Source organism: Tenebrio molitor, chromosome 9, assembly GCF_963966145.1.
Source record: "Tenebrio molitor chromosome 9, icTenMoli1.1, whole genome shotgun sequence".
In the NCBI taxonomy this organism is placed as follows: Eukaryota; Metazoa; Arthropoda; class Insecta; order Coleoptera; family Tenebrionidae; genus Tenebrio; species Tenebrio molitor.
This window is the reverse complement of record NC_091054.1, coordinates 11,018,907-11,035,249: the sequence shown is the minus strand read 5'-3', so window position 1 is coordinate 11,035,249 and position 16,343 is coordinate 11,018,907. Positions and strand designations below refer to the sequence as shown.

At 46.3% G+C, this 16,343-nt stretch overlaps 9 protein-coding genes, 1 long non-coding RNA gene and 1 pseudogene across 10 annotated transcripts; 5 read left to right on the top strand and 6 right to left on the bottom strand.

Moving 5' to 3' along the window:
• On the top strand, window positions 1-1,308 carry sturkopf (lipid droplet associated hydrolase sturkopf). The gene is made up of 3 exons (XM_069058697.1): window positions 1-162; window positions 233-543; window positions 597-1,308. Exons 2-3 carry the CDS (start codon window positions 241-243, stop codon window positions 1,206-1,208), a joined length of 915 nt encoding a protein of 304 aa, XP_068914798.1. The 5' UTR covers window positions 1-162; window positions 233-240; the 3' UTR covers window positions 1,209-1,308.
• Window positions 1,309-1,333: 25 nt separating this feature from the next.
• Window positions 1,334-2,078, top strand: RpL38 (ribosomal protein L38). Its single transcript, XM_069058706.1, has 5 exons — window positions 1,334-1,420; window positions 1,585-1,613; window positions 1,697-1,757; window positions 1,808-1,930; window positions 1,982-2,078. The coding sequence occupies exons 2-5, from the start codon at window positions 1,611-1,613 to the stop codon at window positions 2,005-2,007; spliced, it is 213 nt and encodes a 70-aa protein (XP_068914807.1). The 5' UTR covers window positions 1,334-1,420; window positions 1,585-1,610; the 3' UTR covers window positions 2,008-2,078.
• Window positions 2,019-2,950, bottom strand: LOC138138704 (uncharacterized). Its single transcript, XM_069058707.1, has 4 exons — window positions 2,752-2,950; window positions 2,476-2,704; window positions 2,243-2,428; window positions 2,019-2,195 (listed from the first exon to the last, which is right to left on the bottom strand). The coding sequence occupies exons 1-4, from the start codon at window positions 2,918-2,920 to the stop codon at window positions 2,093-2,095; spliced, it is 687 nt and encodes a 228-aa protein (XP_068914808.1). The 5' UTR covers window positions 2,921-2,950; the 3' UTR covers window positions 2,019-2,092.
• A 19-nt stretch (window positions 2,951-2,969) lies between these two features.
• LOC138138702 (L-xylulose reductase-like) lies at window positions 2,970-4,174 on the bottom strand (annotated as a pseudogene).
• A 153-nt stretch (window positions 4,175-4,327) lies between these two features.
• LOC138138699 (L-xylulose reductase-like) lies at window positions 4,328-6,178 on the bottom strand. The gene is made up of 4 exons (XM_069058703.1): window positions 5,974-6,178; window positions 5,844-5,924; window positions 5,619-5,790; window positions 4,328-4,787 (listed from the first exon to the last, which is right to left on the bottom strand). Exons 1-4 carry the CDS (start codon window positions 6,023-6,025, stop codon window positions 4,358-4,360), a joined length of 735 nt encoding a protein of 244 aa, XP_068914804.1. The 5' UTR covers window positions 6,026-6,178; the 3' UTR covers window positions 4,328-4,357.
• Window positions 6,179-6,308: 130 nt separating this feature from the next.
• On the bottom strand, window positions 6,309-7,256 carry LOC138138701 (L-xylulose reductase-like). The gene is made up of 4 exons (XM_069058705.1): window positions 7,121-7,256; window positions 6,904-7,075; window positions 6,539-6,856; window positions 6,309-6,490 (listed from the first exon to the last, which is right to left on the bottom strand). Exons 1-4 carry the CDS (start codon window positions 7,251-7,253, stop codon window positions 6,379-6,381), a joined length of 735 nt encoding a protein of 244 aa, XP_068914806.1. The 5' UTR covers window positions 7,254-7,256; the 3' UTR covers window positions 6,309-6,378.
• A 38-nt stretch (window positions 7,257-7,294) lies between these two features.
• On the bottom strand, window positions 7,295-8,280 carry LOC138138698 (L-xylulose reductase-like). Its single transcript, XM_069058702.1, has 3 exons — window positions 8,113-8,280; window positions 7,982-8,062; window positions 7,295-7,926 (listed from the first exon to the last, which is right to left on the bottom strand). Exons 1-3 carry the CDS (start codon window positions 8,162-8,164, stop codon window positions 7,325-7,327), a joined length of 735 nt encoding a protein of 244 aa, XP_068914803.1. The 5' UTR covers window positions 8,165-8,280; the 3' UTR covers window positions 7,295-7,324.
• A 10-nt stretch (window positions 8,281-8,290) lies between these two features.
• LOC138138700 (L-xylulose reductase-like) lies at window positions 8,291-9,195 on the bottom strand. Its single transcript, XM_069058704.1, has 2 exons — window positions 9,055-9,195; window positions 8,291-9,004 (listed from the first exon to the last, which is right to left on the bottom strand). The coding sequence occupies exons 1-2, from the start codon at window positions 9,104-9,106 to the stop codon at window positions 8,322-8,324; spliced, it is 735 nt and encodes a 244-aa protein (XP_068914805.1). The 5' UTR covers window positions 9,107-9,195; the 3' UTR covers window positions 8,291-8,321.
• A 390-nt stretch (window positions 9,196-9,585) lies between these two features.
• LOC138138691 (UPF0764 protein C16orf89 homolog) lies at window positions 9,586-10,823 on the top strand. The gene is made up of 5 exons (XM_069058695.1): window positions 9,586-9,763; window positions 9,814-9,942; window positions 9,989-10,265; window positions 10,315-10,475; window positions 10,522-10,823. The coding sequence occupies exons 1-5, from the start codon at window positions 9,586-9,588 to the stop codon at window positions 10,770-10,772; spliced, it is 996 nt and encodes a 331-aa protein (XP_068914796.1). The 3' UTR covers window positions 10,773-10,823.
• Window positions 10,824-10,877: 54 nt separating this feature from the next.
• On the top strand, window positions 10,878-12,033 carry LOC138138692 (UPF0764 protein C16orf89 homolog). Its single transcript, XM_069058696.1, has 5 exons — window positions 10,878-11,037; window positions 11,091-11,228; window positions 11,279-11,531; window positions 11,575-11,729; window positions 11,777-12,033. Exons 1-5 carry the CDS (start codon window positions 10,878-10,880, stop codon window positions 11,998-12,000), a joined length of 930 nt encoding a protein of 309 aa, XP_068914797.1. The 3' UTR covers window positions 12,001-12,033.
• A 108-nt stretch (window positions 12,034-12,141) lies between these two features.
• Window positions 12,142-13,497, top strand: LOC138138706 (uncharacterized). The gene is made up of 2 exons (XR_011162077.1): window positions 12,142-12,848; window positions 12,908-13,497. It is a non-coding gene; the product is annotated as an uncharacterized lncRNA (long non-coding RNA).
• The last annotated feature ends 2,846 nt before the right edge of the window (window positions 13,498-16,343 follow it).

Here is a 16,343-nt window from a genome sequence, read left to right as displayed (position 1 = left end):
AAATGTCCAAAGATGACGCTGTAGTTCAATTACCCTGTAAAAACAGTTATTTTTTTTAACAATGTAGAACAGCACTAATTAATTTAATGTTGTCCCCTTCAAATAACACTTCAATCAAGAATAATTTCGGCTGATGATAAAGTTTCGTCTGCGGAATTTAAGGTTAGATAAGTTATCAATTGTGCACAAGTTGTTAAACATTGACCCATCCAAAAAAATTGTCTCGTTCCAGAGTTCAAGATGCAACAAGCGTTTCTAGACGTGAACGGGGTCAGGACGAACGTCCTGACTTTTGGAAAATGGGTGGAAGAATCATTCAAGCCATCAGACCCAAAAGACATAATATTGATGATTCCTGGTAATCCCGGAGTGACTGGATTTTACAAGATGTTTATGCACACCATGCATGAAAAAACTGGGTTTCCTGTGTGGATTGTGGGGCATGCAGGCCATGAAATTCCTAAGAACAATACTGTTGATCCTATACCACCTTTAAAAGGAAATGAAGATTTGTTCAGAATGCAGGGACAGATTAAACATAAGGTTTGTAATTGATTAAATAACTAGTTGGGTACCACAATCTTGATGCATTTTAGATTGATTTTATCAACAAGTATGTCCCAGAAAATGCAAAACTGCACATAGTTGGACACTCAATTGGATCCTATGTGATTCTTAATTTGCTGAAGGAAGAATCGATCAGGTCCAGGGTTGTGGATGTGAATTTGCTGTTTCCCGCCATCGAGACCATGGCAGAGACCAGGAATGGAAAATTTATGACCACTTATGTAAAGCCCATAGTTTGGTTGATTCTTTTTTTGACTTGGATATATTCAATTTTGCCTTCAGTTATTAGCAATTTTTTCATGTATGTGTACATGAAAGTCGAGAGCGTGCCTAAAATGCATTTCAGAACGTTAACTCGTTTCATTGAGCCCAGTATATTAGAGAAAGTGTTTGATTTTGCTTTTGAGGAACTTGATTTAGTCAAGGAGCGAGACAACGCCGTGATCAAGCAAAATTCTGACAAGATCAGAATTTTGTATGGTCGGCGCGACGGATGGGCTCCCGAAAGCTACTATAATAGGCTGAAAGCCGACATTCCGGAAGTCAAGGCTGAAGTGAGCGATTATGACCACGCGTTTGTTTTTCAGCAAAGCCGTCAAATTGGTTCTCTTGTAAGCGAGTGGATATCGGGCGTTGCCTAAAATTAAATTAATCAGCGTTTTGGGGCTATTTGTTTTATTTGCTTTAATTGTACTATGTTTTTAATAATATATATTTTAATAAAGGTTTTGTATTGAAAAAGATATTTTTTATTTTTGAATCTCCCGCCAGAGGCCAGAAACAGTTACCAGATTCAGTGTCACCAACCGTACAGTTCTTTTCTATGTTCTTTCTCACGTTTTGTTGACAGAAGGTATGTAACTACATTATTTATTTGTAATTATTTTGATCATCTTTAATAAATTAACTGAAACGCTATCAAAATTATTTCATTTCGACGACGTCTTATCCGTACATGTTAATATTTTGTACTTTAATCCTAAAATTTTTAACTTATTGATCTGTTTTTCTTTTTAGGTTAGGCCTTCACATAAGATAGAAACATGGTAAGTTTTGACCAAGAAATTGGACAATAACGGACTCAACGGACCACGAAGTAGATCAATATTAATTGTACGGTTATTTGCAGCCCCGTGAACTTCACGAAATCAAACAGTTTCTTCTCACGGCGAGGAGAAAAGACGCCAAATGTAAGTCGATTTGCCTAAACGAGCTTTTGTGTGAATTCAATCATTTGTAGCTGTTAAAATAAAGAAGAATCCCGAAAACACCAAGTTCAAGGTGCGGTGTTCGCGATTTCTTTACACTTTGGTGATCACCGATAAAGAGAAGGCTGAAAAACTGAAGCAGTCGCTCCCTCCAGGTTTGTCACAAATTCTCGCCTTTGATATCAAATCAATTTTATTAATTCCAGGTCTCCAAGTGAAAGAAGTCAAGTGAATTTAAAATGATTTTACTTTTGTAACTTAAATATAAACGTTAAGTAAAACTGATAAATTCGTGTTACCTAACCTCTCTCTTCATTTCACATCGGCGTTTCGTGTTCGCGAATGTCGAATTTGTCCTCAGATTCTGAAGATGACGCATCGTTTCCCACCATCTCGTAGTATTGAGACTTCCCTAAATTTCTGAAAATATTTGCAGGACGGATTTATTAGGCTTAGACGTGAGTTACCTTTTCTTTGAATTTTTACACTTGCGGTAGCACGTACGGCATATGAGGTAACAACACAACACAAGCGTTACCAACACTAGAATCGCGAGCAGTGCTACACAAATCGAATCAAAGGGCAACCACTCCGTGGGGTCGCTGTACTCGACGACAGGCGACAAAGTGGGCGTAGAGATATTTTTCGGGGTCCTAGAAGGGGCGCTGTAGTGAAGTTTAGTATTTTTGGGCGAAATTACGTTGAAGTGTCGTTTGACAACTCCTTCAAACCTTCGTGCAAGCTGCTTTCTAGGTCTTCGCCGAGTTGGTGGAAAACCGTTTTTCCCAACCAGTCGGCAAGGTCGTACTTGCCCATCTGTCTCAGTCTGTGCTCCAGAACTTCGTGAGTTTCGCCTTTACCCTCTCCTTCGGCGGAGTTCCAGTGGAGGAGGAGCTGGATGCAAGGAACGTCTTTAGGGACTGCTTCCTCTGGGAAGGGGCGAATTAGAGCAGGTCTGGATTGTTGGTGTTTTTACCAGCTAAGTCGAGGGAATTGGGCATTATGTACGATTTGAAGTGAGCCGCAGCCACCAGACGGCGACACTCTTCGAGGAGGAGGTGGTTCGCGAGGTACTCCAGTTCGTCAAAATTCAAGTCGATGGTGCCCCAAACAGGCGTCAACAATAGAACTAAAAGGACTGACATGAATCGGAGTGTCAACACAAAGTACGTCACCAAGACGAAACGCAACAAATTTAAATTGACAAGTTAAAACAATTTTATTACGTCATGAAAATAAGACACGTTGTTGGTTTAACACGCCAAGAAACCGCCATCGACGGGCAAGCAACTCCCGGTGATCATCTGCGCTCTGTCGCTGAGCAAGAACAAGACAGCGTCTTCGACGTCTGCGATTTCGGCGAATCTACAACACAAGACTGACTTCTTCGTCGGAAACCGTCTCAAACCGACCTGTTCAGAGGAATCTTGGCCAGCATCGGCCCCCCCCATCTTGGGGTCGCTCCAAACCTTCCTCCCCAACTCCGTCATCACCACCGTGGGGTTGACACAGTTGATTCTGATTTTTTGGGGGCCGTACTCCAGCGCCGCGGCTCGAGTGAACGCATCAACCGCCCCTTTGGTGGCGCAGTACAACGTGTGATGCAGAAGAGCGGCTTTCGACGCTTGAGACGAGATGTTTACGATCGCACCGGGCGCCTTCCGCTTCACCATGTCCTGTACCACATTCTTGGTGATGTTTATGACAGCTTTGACGTTGACCGAAAACATCCTGAAACGACAAAAAAAGACAGCGACGTCTAGACCTGACACATCGCTTTACTTCTCGTATTTTTCCTCCGTGACGGAAGTCAGAGGGTCGATGAACGCGACTCCGGCGTTGTTGACCAGGAGGTCCAAAGGGTAGGCGGCTTTGAGGGCCTCGGCGGTCGCCTCCCAGTCACACAGATTTGCCGCGACGAGTTCCACGGAAGGGATCTCAGCTTTGAGAGGTTCTAAAATCGGGAAGGTGTGAGATTTGGATCTAGCCGATCGTGGAGGTACCTAGTAAGGCCAAGGAGAGGTCCAGGGCGACGACGGTGGCGCCACATCTTGCCAACTTCACGGCGATTCCGCGACCGATACCTTAGCGAGTGAAGAAGTGTCAAAAGAAGAGTGCAGGTTCGAGAATGCTCACCTTGGGCTGCTCCAGTGACCAGAGCGCGTTTTCCTTTGAAGTCGATCTCCATCGCGGACCAAGAAAGTGGAAAAGTACAAAACAAGTGAAGATTTTATCGAAGACAAGGTGTTGAAAAGATAAGATATGTTGACGGGACGATCCCTTTTCAACAGAGGCGTCCAGACTCGAGCTTTTTAAATTGTTTAAAATCCTCAACATACTAGGGGGGATTTTCCAAAGGGAATTTGTCTCAGTTTTTGGTGAAAGGTAGACCAGACAAGACCACATAGACCACGCTTCCGCCTCTGGTGGTCCGCCACTGTGTTCGAGTCAACAGAACGTGGCGACTCCTCACTTTGCGTCCACCAATCGAGGGATTACAAGATAACGTTTGCAAGCAAGCCACGGTAGCATCACTTCAAATGAAATCAAGATTAGATAATCGTAATTTTTATTGAATTCCATCAACAAGCTAAAAAGCCTCCATCAATGGGCAAACACGTTCCGGTGATCATGCTCGACTTATCGCTCAACAAGTACAAAACGGCGTCAACGACCTCGCTGACCTCCCCGAACCTCCCCAACGGAATCTTGTCCAACATGGGTTGCGCCACCTTCGGGTCGGACCACCCCAACCTCCCCATGTCGGTCATGATGACGGTGGGGTTGACGCAGTTGACTCTGATGTTGTGGGGGCCGAGCTCCAGCGCCGCGGCTCTGGTGAAGGCGTCGACCGCCCCCTTAGAGGCGCAGTAGACCGTGTGGTGCATCAGCCCCGCCAGAGAGGCTTGCGACGAGATGTTCACGATCGAACCTGGAGCTTTCCTCGCGATCAGGCTCCTGGCGACGATTCTGGTCACGTTGATGAGCGCTTTGGTGTTGATACCCAACACACTAGAAAACGATCAATCAAAGAAGCAAGACGGAGAGGTGGTAGACTACGTCCACTGATAGAATGCATTTTTTTAAATATCCTTAGATAAGAAAATCCCCAAACCATAACATAAAAATATTAAGAAAGTATCAAAGATTGTGTTGGTAATATCTTGAAGCATTCGCGCCACTGATTCTCATTGGTTGTTATAAAACCCAGGCGAAAAATAAATTATATGACATTTCAAATTTGAAATTGTCAGTTCTGTCAAGTGGTTTAAGCATTTAGATTTGCGATTTTTCATCTTTAGAGCTTTGTTTTGCGATTCTCTGGTTTTAAAAGTTATTAGTTTTGATCGTGTTGCTGTTTTGATCTGTTCCGTTGCGATTTTTTGTTGATTTTTTAAATTTGTGAAGTGAGTGCGTGCCTCAAGAATCTAATTACAAACATCGAAAATGATACAGAGGTAATTTTTGTTCGTGCATTAAATAGGAGTACTTATTAAATAATCTCTTGCTTGTGTTTAGCCATTTCCGAAAAAAGCTGGATATTTTAATTTCCATAGCCAGCTTTTTCGGAAAATCTAAAATGTATTGTGGGTTGCATTTTTTATTCCGTCGGGCACATTATTACTCCTGAAATACCCTGTATTATTAATAAAACCTAATATATTACTCCTTTCTTTCGTCTTTCCTAAGTGCAAACATGCAGAATAATAATAAAACATCACGTGTACCTAAACTTGCTCTTTCCATTTTTTTAAATTTCACGCCGGATCTATTTGTTGTAGCGTAGAGTGAACATTTTTAGTAACATTTATGTCAAGCAATCTATGAGTGGACAGAGTTTACCTGTCCACATCCTCCTCGGTGATGTCCAGCATCGACTTCAGCCAGCCGAGGCCGGCGTTGTTGACGAGGAGGTCCACCGGACCCACCTGGGCCAGAGCTTCGTCAGTGGCGCTCCAGTCGCTCAGATCTAGAGGGATGACTTCCACAGAAGGTACCTCCGACTTTAGCGATTCTGCAAGAGCAAGTGCACTCCAAAGAGGTCTAAGAGGTGAACGACGTGTTTACCTAGTTGCTGGCGGTTGCGACCCACCGCGACGACCTGCGCCCCACATTTCACCAACCTTTTGGCGATGTCGCGCCCGATACCTGCAAGAAGTCTCAGTTTATCGGAGAGCTTGCGGGGATGGAAACGCACCTTTGGTGGCACCTGTAACCAAAGCACGCTTCCCGGCGAACGTGATCTCCATGTTGACGCTCTACGAAGAAGTGGAATGTTCCGAAGGGAAGTGAAGGTCACGGATGTCGACATCGGTGTTATGGAATAGGTGATAACAAGATCAATCTGGCAAGGTCAAAAGAAATAAACACAAAATCACGCGGATAACCTCATGTAATCTTGGCCAAATTGTTTTTGGACCGGTTCGAGGAATATTTCGAGACCAAAATATTTACTGCGTCACAGAAGATAAAAAAGATGGAAAACGAGGGTAGATTAAAAAGCAATCGACTGACGTAATTTACCACACTAGATTTAGATAAACAGTTTATTGGAGTTATGCAATTGTCTGAAAACAGGTAAACATCGCCGAGTCGAGGTCTTCTACGCCGAGACGAAACCCCCATCGATGGGGAGACAAGTTCCGGTGATCATGCTCGCCTTGTCGCTCAAGAGGTACAAAACCGCGTCCACCACCTCCGCTACTTCCCCGAACCTGCAAACGACAATCTACAAGTCACCCCCGACGCCCCCTCTCGATTACCTCCCCAAAGGTATCTTGTGGAGCATCGTTCCAGCTCTAGCGGGTTCCGTCCACCACTTCCGCCCCATTTCGGTCATTATGACTGTGGGATTGACGGCGTTGACTCTGATACCGTGAGGCCCCAACTCAAGTGCGCACGCTCTGGTGAAGGCGTCCACGGCACCCTTGCTGGCGGCGTAGACTGTGTGGCGCAGAAGCCCGGCCAAAGAGGCTTGCGAGGAGACGTTCACGATCGCTCCTGGAGCCTTCCGCGCGATCATATCCCTCGCGACAAGTCTCGTCACGTTGATCAAGCCTTTGGTGTTGAGGGCCAAGATTCTGCAACGATTCGGTCACGACTGGTTCTACGGTCTGCAAGTTTTTACCGATCGACATCTTGTTCTTCCACGTCGACCAACGACTTGATCATCCCTTCGCCAGCGTTGTTCACCAAGAGATCGACAGGACCCAGGTCTTGCAGAGCTCGAGTGGTACTGTTCCAGTCAGAAATGTCGACGGTTAGGATTTCCACGGTGGGAACCTCAGACTTCAACGACTCTGCAAGGGCGCGTTGAGACAAGTTTTTTTGAAGTTTGAACGTACCGAGATCTGGACGCGATCGACCTACGGCGACGACCTTCGCCCCGCATGCCGCCAACTCCACGGCGATCGCGCGCCCTATCCCACGGGACGCACCCGTAACCAGCGCCCTCTTCCCAGAGAAACAGATCTGCATCGTTACGCGTCCTGTCGAAGACTGGTCAAGAAAACAAACACTTCGAGATTATTTTTTTATTATCGTTTGAGTTACACAGCGAGGTAACCGCCATCTACAGGAAGACACGACCCGGTGATCATGCTGGACCTGTCGCTCAACAGGTACAAAACCGCGTCCACGACTTCCTGCACCTCGCCGAACCTCCTGAGAGGGATTTTTTGTATCATGGGGTCGGCGACTTTCGGGTCGGACCACCCCAGCTTCCCCATCGCCGTCATGATGACGGTGGGGTTAACGCAGTTGACGCGGATGTTGTGCGGCCCCAGCTCGAGCGCTGCCGCTCTGGTGAAGGCGTCGACCGCACCTTTGGAGGCGCAGTAGACGGTGTGGTTCAACAAGCCGGCCATCGACGCCTGGGACGAGATGTTCACGATCGACCCCGGCGCCTTCCTCTCGATCAAACCCTTGGCCACGAGCTGGCTCACGTGGATCAGAGCTTTGACGTTGATGCCCAAGAGCTGATCCACGTCGCTCTCTCCCACTTCTGTGAGAGGCTGCAAAATGGCTAGTCCGGCGTTGTTGACGAGGAGGTCGACGGGGCCGACGGCGGTCAAAGCGCGACTGGTGGCGCTCCAGTCGGACAAGTCGCACGGGACGATGTCGATCGAGGGGACTTCCTTCTGGAGGCTCTCTGCGAACACAAGTTGCGAAAGCAGTGACGTGACACTGTTAGGGCAGACTCGTACCCAAAAGGTCTTTGTTTCGGGCAACCGCGACCACCTTGGCGCCCCCTTGCGCCAGCTGCTTGACGATGTCCCGGCCAATACCTGCGGAGAGCGTTACTTTCGCCACGACAGTTGTCAGTTGTCAAACTAACCTTGACTGGCACCCGTCACCAGCGCTCTCTTGCCACGGAAGTGAATCTCCATCGGTACGCACTCAACGAACGCTACGCAACGAATGCAACTCGCAAACGCGACCGATCGACGCGCCGTCAAAATTGACGGCGAAGGTCGAGTTATATTTAGTCGAGGTCAAAAAAGAAAACTCGAATGTCATCCGACTGATTATTTTTTATTGGGCAAATCACGCCGCCACGTATCCTCCATCCACCAGGAGCGACTCTCCGGTGATCATGCTCGCCTTGTCGCTCAAGAGATAGAGGACCGCGTCGGTCACCTCCCTCACCTCACCGAACCGCCTCAGCGGGATCTTCTGCTTGAGAGGGTCCGCCAGAACCGGGTCGTCCCACCCTAACTTCCCCATCTCCGTCATGATGACCGTGGGGTTGACGCAGTTGACGCGGATGTTATGCGGCCCCAGCTCCAGAGCCGCGGCTCTGGTGTAGGCGTCCACCGCGCCCTTGGTGCCGCAGTAGACCGAGTGTCTCTCGAGGCCCACGCGCGCCGTCTGCGACGACACGTTCACCACAGCGCCCGGGGCCCCCCTCTCGATCAGCTTCCGAGTCACGATCTGGGTCACGTTGATCAGAGCTTTGACGTTGATGTCGAAGAGGCGGTCGACGTCGTCCTCGTCGAAGTGGGGGACCGGCTTCAAGATCACGATTCCCGCGTTGTTCACCAGCAGGTCGACGTCACCGACGTTCGCCAGAGCCAGACCTGTGGCCTTCCAGTCCGACAGGTCCGCGCGGATGACGTCGATGGACGGCGCCTCCTTCTGCAGGTCGGCTAAGAGGTCGGCGTTGCGCGCGACGGCGATCACTTTGGCCCCACACTTGGACAGCTGCACCGCGATGTCTCTGCCGATGCCTGTCAGAAAGTGGAGATAGAGTCGCGGGGGTGCCACCGACGCGCTTTACCTTTACTGGCTCCGGTCACCAGAGCTCTCTTCCCGTGAAAGCTGATTTCCATTCTTGAGCGAAATCGAACATTGACTGATGAGAAACCCAAAGATTGTTACTTTTGACCCGATCTGGGTCACGTGATGGAGACATATCGAGTTGCGTAAACAACGAGCATTTATTTAATAGGCTGGATCCTCCGTTGTCAGGATCAGAATTGTTTTCATCTGGACTTAATAAAGACTTATGGCTTCATCAAGTGCGGGAACGTTATGAATACTAAGCAGGTCCTCGGGCATTTATCCAGTGACGTACCGGTTTTTTCTGCCGACTTGGCGACACCATCGCCCCACGAAACCCACCCCATCTGGTCGCAACCCTCCCGCGAAACCTCTGGCACATCCCCTCGCCTGATTCGATAAATAAAACGAAAAATAAATCATCTCGAGAGACGCAACCTGCGACGAGACGAACCGCCACTGTCGCTTGGAGACTTTTCCCCGCAAAACCTATATAAGAGCCGGTGACACCTGCGAATCATTTTCAGTGATGTGGAAACACTTTTGTTTGGTGTCTCTGGTGCTGTGCGTCCCTGTCCTGTCAAAGCTGTCACCCGATCATGTGATCTCCGGGATTCTGGACCGACTGGGACTGACTCTGGACTACATTTCGCGCCACCACGACCAAATCAATGTCGACTGTCTGTTCGGGGTTGTCCTGGCCGGCGGTAAGACGACTCCACCCCCGACGACCACCCCCCTTAACGCTTTGACGCAGCTATACTCGACGACACCGTCGCCCATCCAGGACCGCACAGGGACAGGTCCCAAGCGCTCAAAGCCAAGACCGGAGACATCTACACCAAGACGGTCCTCCTGATGAGACGCCAACCCACCTGGAACCACTGTAAGTAAATTGTTTGGAGCAGCCCCTGCGACTCAAACCTCGCCAGTTGCCAGATACGTCGTAGCCCCGGAGCTCTGGCCCAAACAATTGAAATACAAATTGGCCGAGTTCAGGATGGTGTACGCGTTGAAGAGCAAAGTCGAGGCGCTCTTCTCGGCGAAGACCTACGAGAACTACACGGAAGGCTTCTCCGATCACTGCTTGTCTTCGGTGATCAACAGCACCGTGGAGCTCAAGCCCAAGACCATCTGCCGGTTGAGTCGCAGATGCGAGCGCTTCGTCGAGAGTCTGGAGAAGGGATCGGGATACATCTTGACGCACAAGTACAAGTACCAGTCGATTTGTCTCCCCCGAATGAACGACACGTTCCAGGTTGCTCCTGTTGCAAGTGGCCAGGGTGCGCAAGTGCAAGATGCAGCCGAAGATCTTGGCCGCCGCGATCAAAAAAGTCTGCTCGACGATCTACGTCGAGACGATCAGCGTGGAGTACTTCGTCGGGTTGGACGAGATCTTCGATTTGTTCTTGGAGCAGAGTAAGTCGGTGGTGGAGACATTTCGGAAATGATTTTGTTCCTTCAGGTCTGTTGTGCGGCTACGAGGGCTACGCGGACTTTTTGAAGCTGGACTGGTTGGACAAGATCCTCAAGGTTCAACACGACTCTGGATGTTTTCCGGTCCACGTGAAAACGAGGACCAGACGAGAAACGAACGAGTGGAAGGACGGCTGCGCTGACCACACCACGGGACTGGGAGCGGCCATTTTGAGCCTTTATCTCAATTACGTTGTCAAAAACGCCGACACTTTGCACCTAACGTCGGAGTGGCTGTAACACCGCATGTATTTATTTATCCAGACACTTGAATAAAGCTGATTACATTTGCGTTATTAAATTATGCGATAAAAGCTCACACCCTGAGTGCTGATAGTGGAAATCATGTCTGTCAAAAGTTTGCTTTTCTTCCTCCTCCTTCCTGTATCTAGTTTCGGGCAAATTTCGCAATTAGTAGACAAACTCGACAAAAGCGCGGATTTTGCTCTCGAGCACTATGAAGAAATCAACTTTGACGGTTTACTGGGGTTCGTCATCGCCGAAGGTGAGTCACTTGATACGATCCAGTCTTTCGCTCGAGCGTCTCGACTGTTGAAGCCCAAATCGTCCAGTCGTTGCGATCGACTGTCGATTCTCGCGTCCTGAAGGATTTGAAAATTCTACTGGGAAAATGTGAAGAGATTCGGCGACGAATCGTCCCGATCTTGCCCCAAACCCCGACCAAAATGCTTGTTTGTAAGGTTTCAATACTGTGAAGCTTCGCACCCTAACGAACCTTCCTCCAGTCCAGAGATACCTCCTGCAGCCTCGAAACTGGATCACCAACGAAACCTTCGCTGGTCCCCGTTTGCAAAACTTTGGAATTTACCCCGACTGGACCGCCGCCGACATGATCTCCGACAAACTCGCCTCCTACAAAGGCGTCCCTAGCGACCACTGCTTGATGGAAATCCTAGCCCTAGACTGTCATGTGAGTCGCTTCTGCGACGAGATGATGTTGGGGCGGCGGATCGACAAAGGCTACCTTCTCTCGCACCGGTGAGCACTCCCTCGCGTCCCAACCACTGTACACTCTTTCCAGGCTCTTCTACTTGCAAATCGTCCGTCTGAAGCGCTGCCCCTACGACCCACGAGCGTTTCGCGACTCGACCGCCCGACTGTGCTCTTTGATGTTGAGGGAGATCCGCACCAACGAACGCCTAGGTTTTCCGGCTCGCGACATCGCCCTCGAGCAAAGTGAGCGACGCGAGTTCCCCGGTCACACCTTTTAAAGAATGTTGCAGTGGTCCTGTGCGGGATCGAGGGATTTTCGGAGTTCCTCGGCGAAAAGTGGAGAAATGAAGTTGTTTCGTGGCAGACGGAATTCGGATGTTACGGACGCGGGGGCGGATCCGTCGACAAACGCTCCACCAACGTCATCGCTTACGGGTGCTCGGACCACACCACCGGACTGGGGGCGGCTGCTCTGGCCCTCCACCTAAGATTCGCCCTCCAGACTGTCACCTAGGCGTGTTACTGGTTGCCTATACACAAATGTCAAATCAATCGATGAATTTGTTATTTTCGCTCAATAATATTGAATAATGCAGTGTGGAGTTTGATTGTCACGTTTCTGCGATTATTGAGGTCGTTATGACGAGATGTTCGTAAGTAATTGGATTGTTTAGCGATTCGGTAACCTACTGTGAAAAAATTCAAATTTTGCGCCTTCCACACCGACACCTAGCGGGACGCGCGAATATTACTGGTTGCCTGCACACAACTGTCAAATCAAAAAATTATTGTTTAATTGATCGATGGATTTGTTGTTTTCGCTCGATAATATTGAATGAATAATGCAGTGTGGAGTTTGATTGTTGCGCTGCTGCGACCGTTGAGGTCGTCATGACGAGACGTTCGTTATTGGAGATTAAGTCATCGAATTGTTTAGCGATTCGGTAAGCCACCGTGAAAAAAATTCAAATCACACTTTGCTGGAGAGATCGAAGACCGAGGTCGAGGCTACGCTCGAATCTCGTATTTTTTCTTCGGCTAACCGTCCCACAAGTCCGTTGCGAATTAGCGCCGACACTCTGGGAACAATCTTATCTGAGACGTCTGTCGGTGACATCACTGGTGTTATTTATACCGGTGGAATTGTACCCGACGATAAAAACGCGCAAGAATTCCTGTGCAGAAGTGATCCTTTGAGGGGCCGGTACGGTCCTGTCGTCACAGTCTGAGACCACCCCGGTTCCAGACGTCGCGTTCTGCCCTCTGCCACCCAGAAAAATCGATGGGCCAACACCTTTCCCACCGATTTGGGTAGAATGTAAGAGTCGAGCGAAAGAAACTGAACAATCCACCGCCAAGTGGGTAAGCAGGTGGTACACATTCCCATTCTCTCGCTCCCATCCATAAATTAATTCCCACAGTTGAGCGCGATCGAGTTCTCGCCGCTCGCCCCGATTTGGAAAAGCGAAAACTCCGACTTCTGAATGGTGAGGCCGTCGCCGCCGAAGAGCGTCCGCCTGCCGGCTCAAGGTCGGTTTTTGTGCGGGCAGGCTCGAGGCGCTGAATACTAACGACACACGAGACGGACTTTTGCCCTCGACGACCACTTTTGCTTTTAACGGACGGACGGGACGAACGTTGCCGTTGCTGCCATTCATGTCCGGTGGAATGCGGTTTCTTAAAGGCGCACCTGCACGGCGGAAAAAGTTCGGTGGAAATGCAGCGAAAAGCGTCGACGGGGATGGGTTCGGATACTGATGGACCAACATCACGGTCAATTTATAACACCTGGTGGCTTCCAGCCAACGATAACGGTCTCAAGCATTAGCGTTTCAAAATTGAATGTTAAATTGACTTTTCGGCTAATTAGAATGCTCGTTGATGCCGGAGCGAAGAAGGACTCCAGATGTTGGCGCTTCAGATCGTCAAGAACCTATAAAAACAAAATGTGTTGAATTACTGGAGGCGATTGTGTCGTCGTCGTTTATTTTTTTTTTTTTTTTTCTATTTTAACTCGAAACAGCTGACTGTTTTCAATAACAGACGAATATGCTCAGTTTTTGGTGAAATGATAACACTGAATGTTGACACGATGTGGAAAAGGTCAGTGTTCCCCCGTGCAAACCGACGAGAATCGTTTTGTAATCTATCGGATGCGCAATATTTGCCAAAACTAGTGATAAATAAAATTGTTGCAACCATTAGAAACTAGTTTTCGGACGGGGATAAATTAACTAACTGCTTTTACGCGAGTCGAAAACTCTTCTTCTTGTCACATGTTAAGTGAAAAAAAGAAATTTTGCGCAGCTGACGTATGCAAATACGAATTAGAGTGTTTTCACCGAGAGAGTTTGCGACAATGATCAACAAATAGAAAAGATAAGAGGCGGCTATGGAAGAGAACATTTTTGGAAACGTGAGGCGTAACTCGATAAACTGTCACTTGTCAATTGTGACGTCAACGTGAATTTTGTTTAAAAAATTGTTTCACAGACCTAGAGGTACTTATTTTCATATTTGGTGGCGGAAACAAAAGACAGAAATGTCACAAAAATGTATTGTCAGTGTCAAATTTCTCATAAACACCGTAAAAAGGAATGTCTAGGTATTTAAATTTAAATTTTCGCTAAATACATAGATTGAAAAAATAAATTCTAAGGAAACCAATTTTTGTCAGTGGTTCAAAAGGAAAAGTTATTCTCGTATAATCAAACGTATTACAAATTATGTCTCTAGTTCGACGATGAATAACTTTCTTATTGCCAATTTGCTGCATTTCTGTCGAAATCACGAACGTCTTTGAGAAATTTGACACTGACAATACAAATTTCTGACATTTCTCAGTCTTTTGCTTCCGCCATCAAATATGAAAATATCTCTAACACAAAATATTCATGACAGAATCCTATTTTGAAAATGGGAAAGAAGAAAATCATTCACAACTTTTTCTTCTCTTGTGCTCTATATTTTTGTCCATTTAAGATGAGGCACGTTGAAAAAACTGGAACCCCAGTGATCGACGGAAAATAAAAATCAATTTGACAATGGGAGAATCACACTCGTACGAATCAATCTAAGAATCGCGTCTTGTTTTTCGAGGCAGATATGATCATAATGGACTAATGTGGACCTCAAGACCCTTCCTCAAGTACAACCAATTATTTATTAATTATTACTATTATTATTATTATTTTTAAATGTTAAAGATAGGTTTGTATCGCTTTTATGTTTCCTAAAGTAGAGATATTTTCATATTTGATGGTGGAAACAAAAAACTGAGAAATGTCACAAATTTGTATTATCAATGTCAAATTTCTCAAAGACGTTCGTGATTTCGACGGAAATGCAGCAAATTGACAATAAGAAAGTTATTCATCGTCGAATTAGAGACAAAATTTGTAATCCGTTTGATTATACAAGAATAACTTTTCCTTTTGAACCACTGACAAAAATTGGTTTCCTTAGAATTTATTTTTTCAATCAATTTAGCGAAAGTTTAAATTTACCTAGACATTCCTTTTTACGGCGTTTATGACAAATTTGACACTGACAATACATTTTTGTGACATTTCTCAGTCTTTTGTTTCAGCCACCAAATATGAAAATACCTCTAATCTGCTCTTAATGAGACGACGTCAGTAGCGTCACCTGGTGGGATCGGATAAAAAAAAATCATCTCATAAGTATCAATTCGGCGATGCAAGGTGTTTATCAGATCAAAATTTTTCTCAGTATAGCACAAATATCTCCATTAACAAAAGGAATTTTATTATCAGCTTACGAGTTTCTGATCATTTTTTCTGATTGTCAAACGCCAGAAATCTTACACTTTTATCGTTATCTCTATACTCTGTACACTGATACATTGCACGTTTTTAAATTCTAGTTCCAATACATAACGCAGTGAAAAATACTAAACTCTCCATCTTAATTGTTTCACATTATTTAGGAAACCGTTGCAGCCCTGCAGATTAATTCCCGCCAGTAGTAATTGAGTATGAATTTTTGCGCGCTATTCTACTTTTTACCGCGTAGACACTCTGTATCTGTCAAAAAACGTGCAATCTATCGGTGTACCAATACATTAAAAAAAGGGAAAGTTAACATAATTTCCGGAGAAAATAGAGACGAAACTAAAAGTAAAGTGAAAACACAAAACTTGATTTGATAAGGAACGGAAGAGGGCCAAAAACAAGCGAGAATCCAAAATTTATGTTTAGTTTCACATTTGTTTCCATTTTTTCGACAGATAATTTTTCATTTGTCAATCAACGCTTTTCACGTCAGGGACAACAAATTATCAACCACCCTCGTACAAGTGACAACACAAAATTTAATTAATTTTGATTAGTGATTAGATTTTGATTAGTGATAAGTAAGAGATGTGAAAGGGATAAGAACGACTTAAGAATCATTCAGAATTTACAATACTCAGATCTGAAAATTTATGAGTGCTTCAAATCAATGCTTCCAAGTAATTTTTTGCTCTTGCCTTATTTAATTTTCTTCTCAGTGGAATAAGGCACCTTGTGACGTAGCGAGGAGGCTAAATCGTCGCCGCCAAATTCACATTACTCGCAAAATAACCACTCGAAATTTTCCTGTCCAGCGTAACTACCCGATTTGCATCCAAGCGAACACTTCTGGTGCTCGATTAAAACGTGCACGCAAATACGAAGTTTCTGTACCCGCAAGATGTTGTTGCAGAAGACGTGATTATTTTTCTAATCGTCATTTCGAGACTAGTCGAGTCCAAACAGAGAATACTTCTTGCAAATGATAAATAAAATTTGTGAAACATTTTTTCTTCTATGCTTTTTTCTGTTTCCTTCTCTGTGTGCAGTTGTGCACGCACTG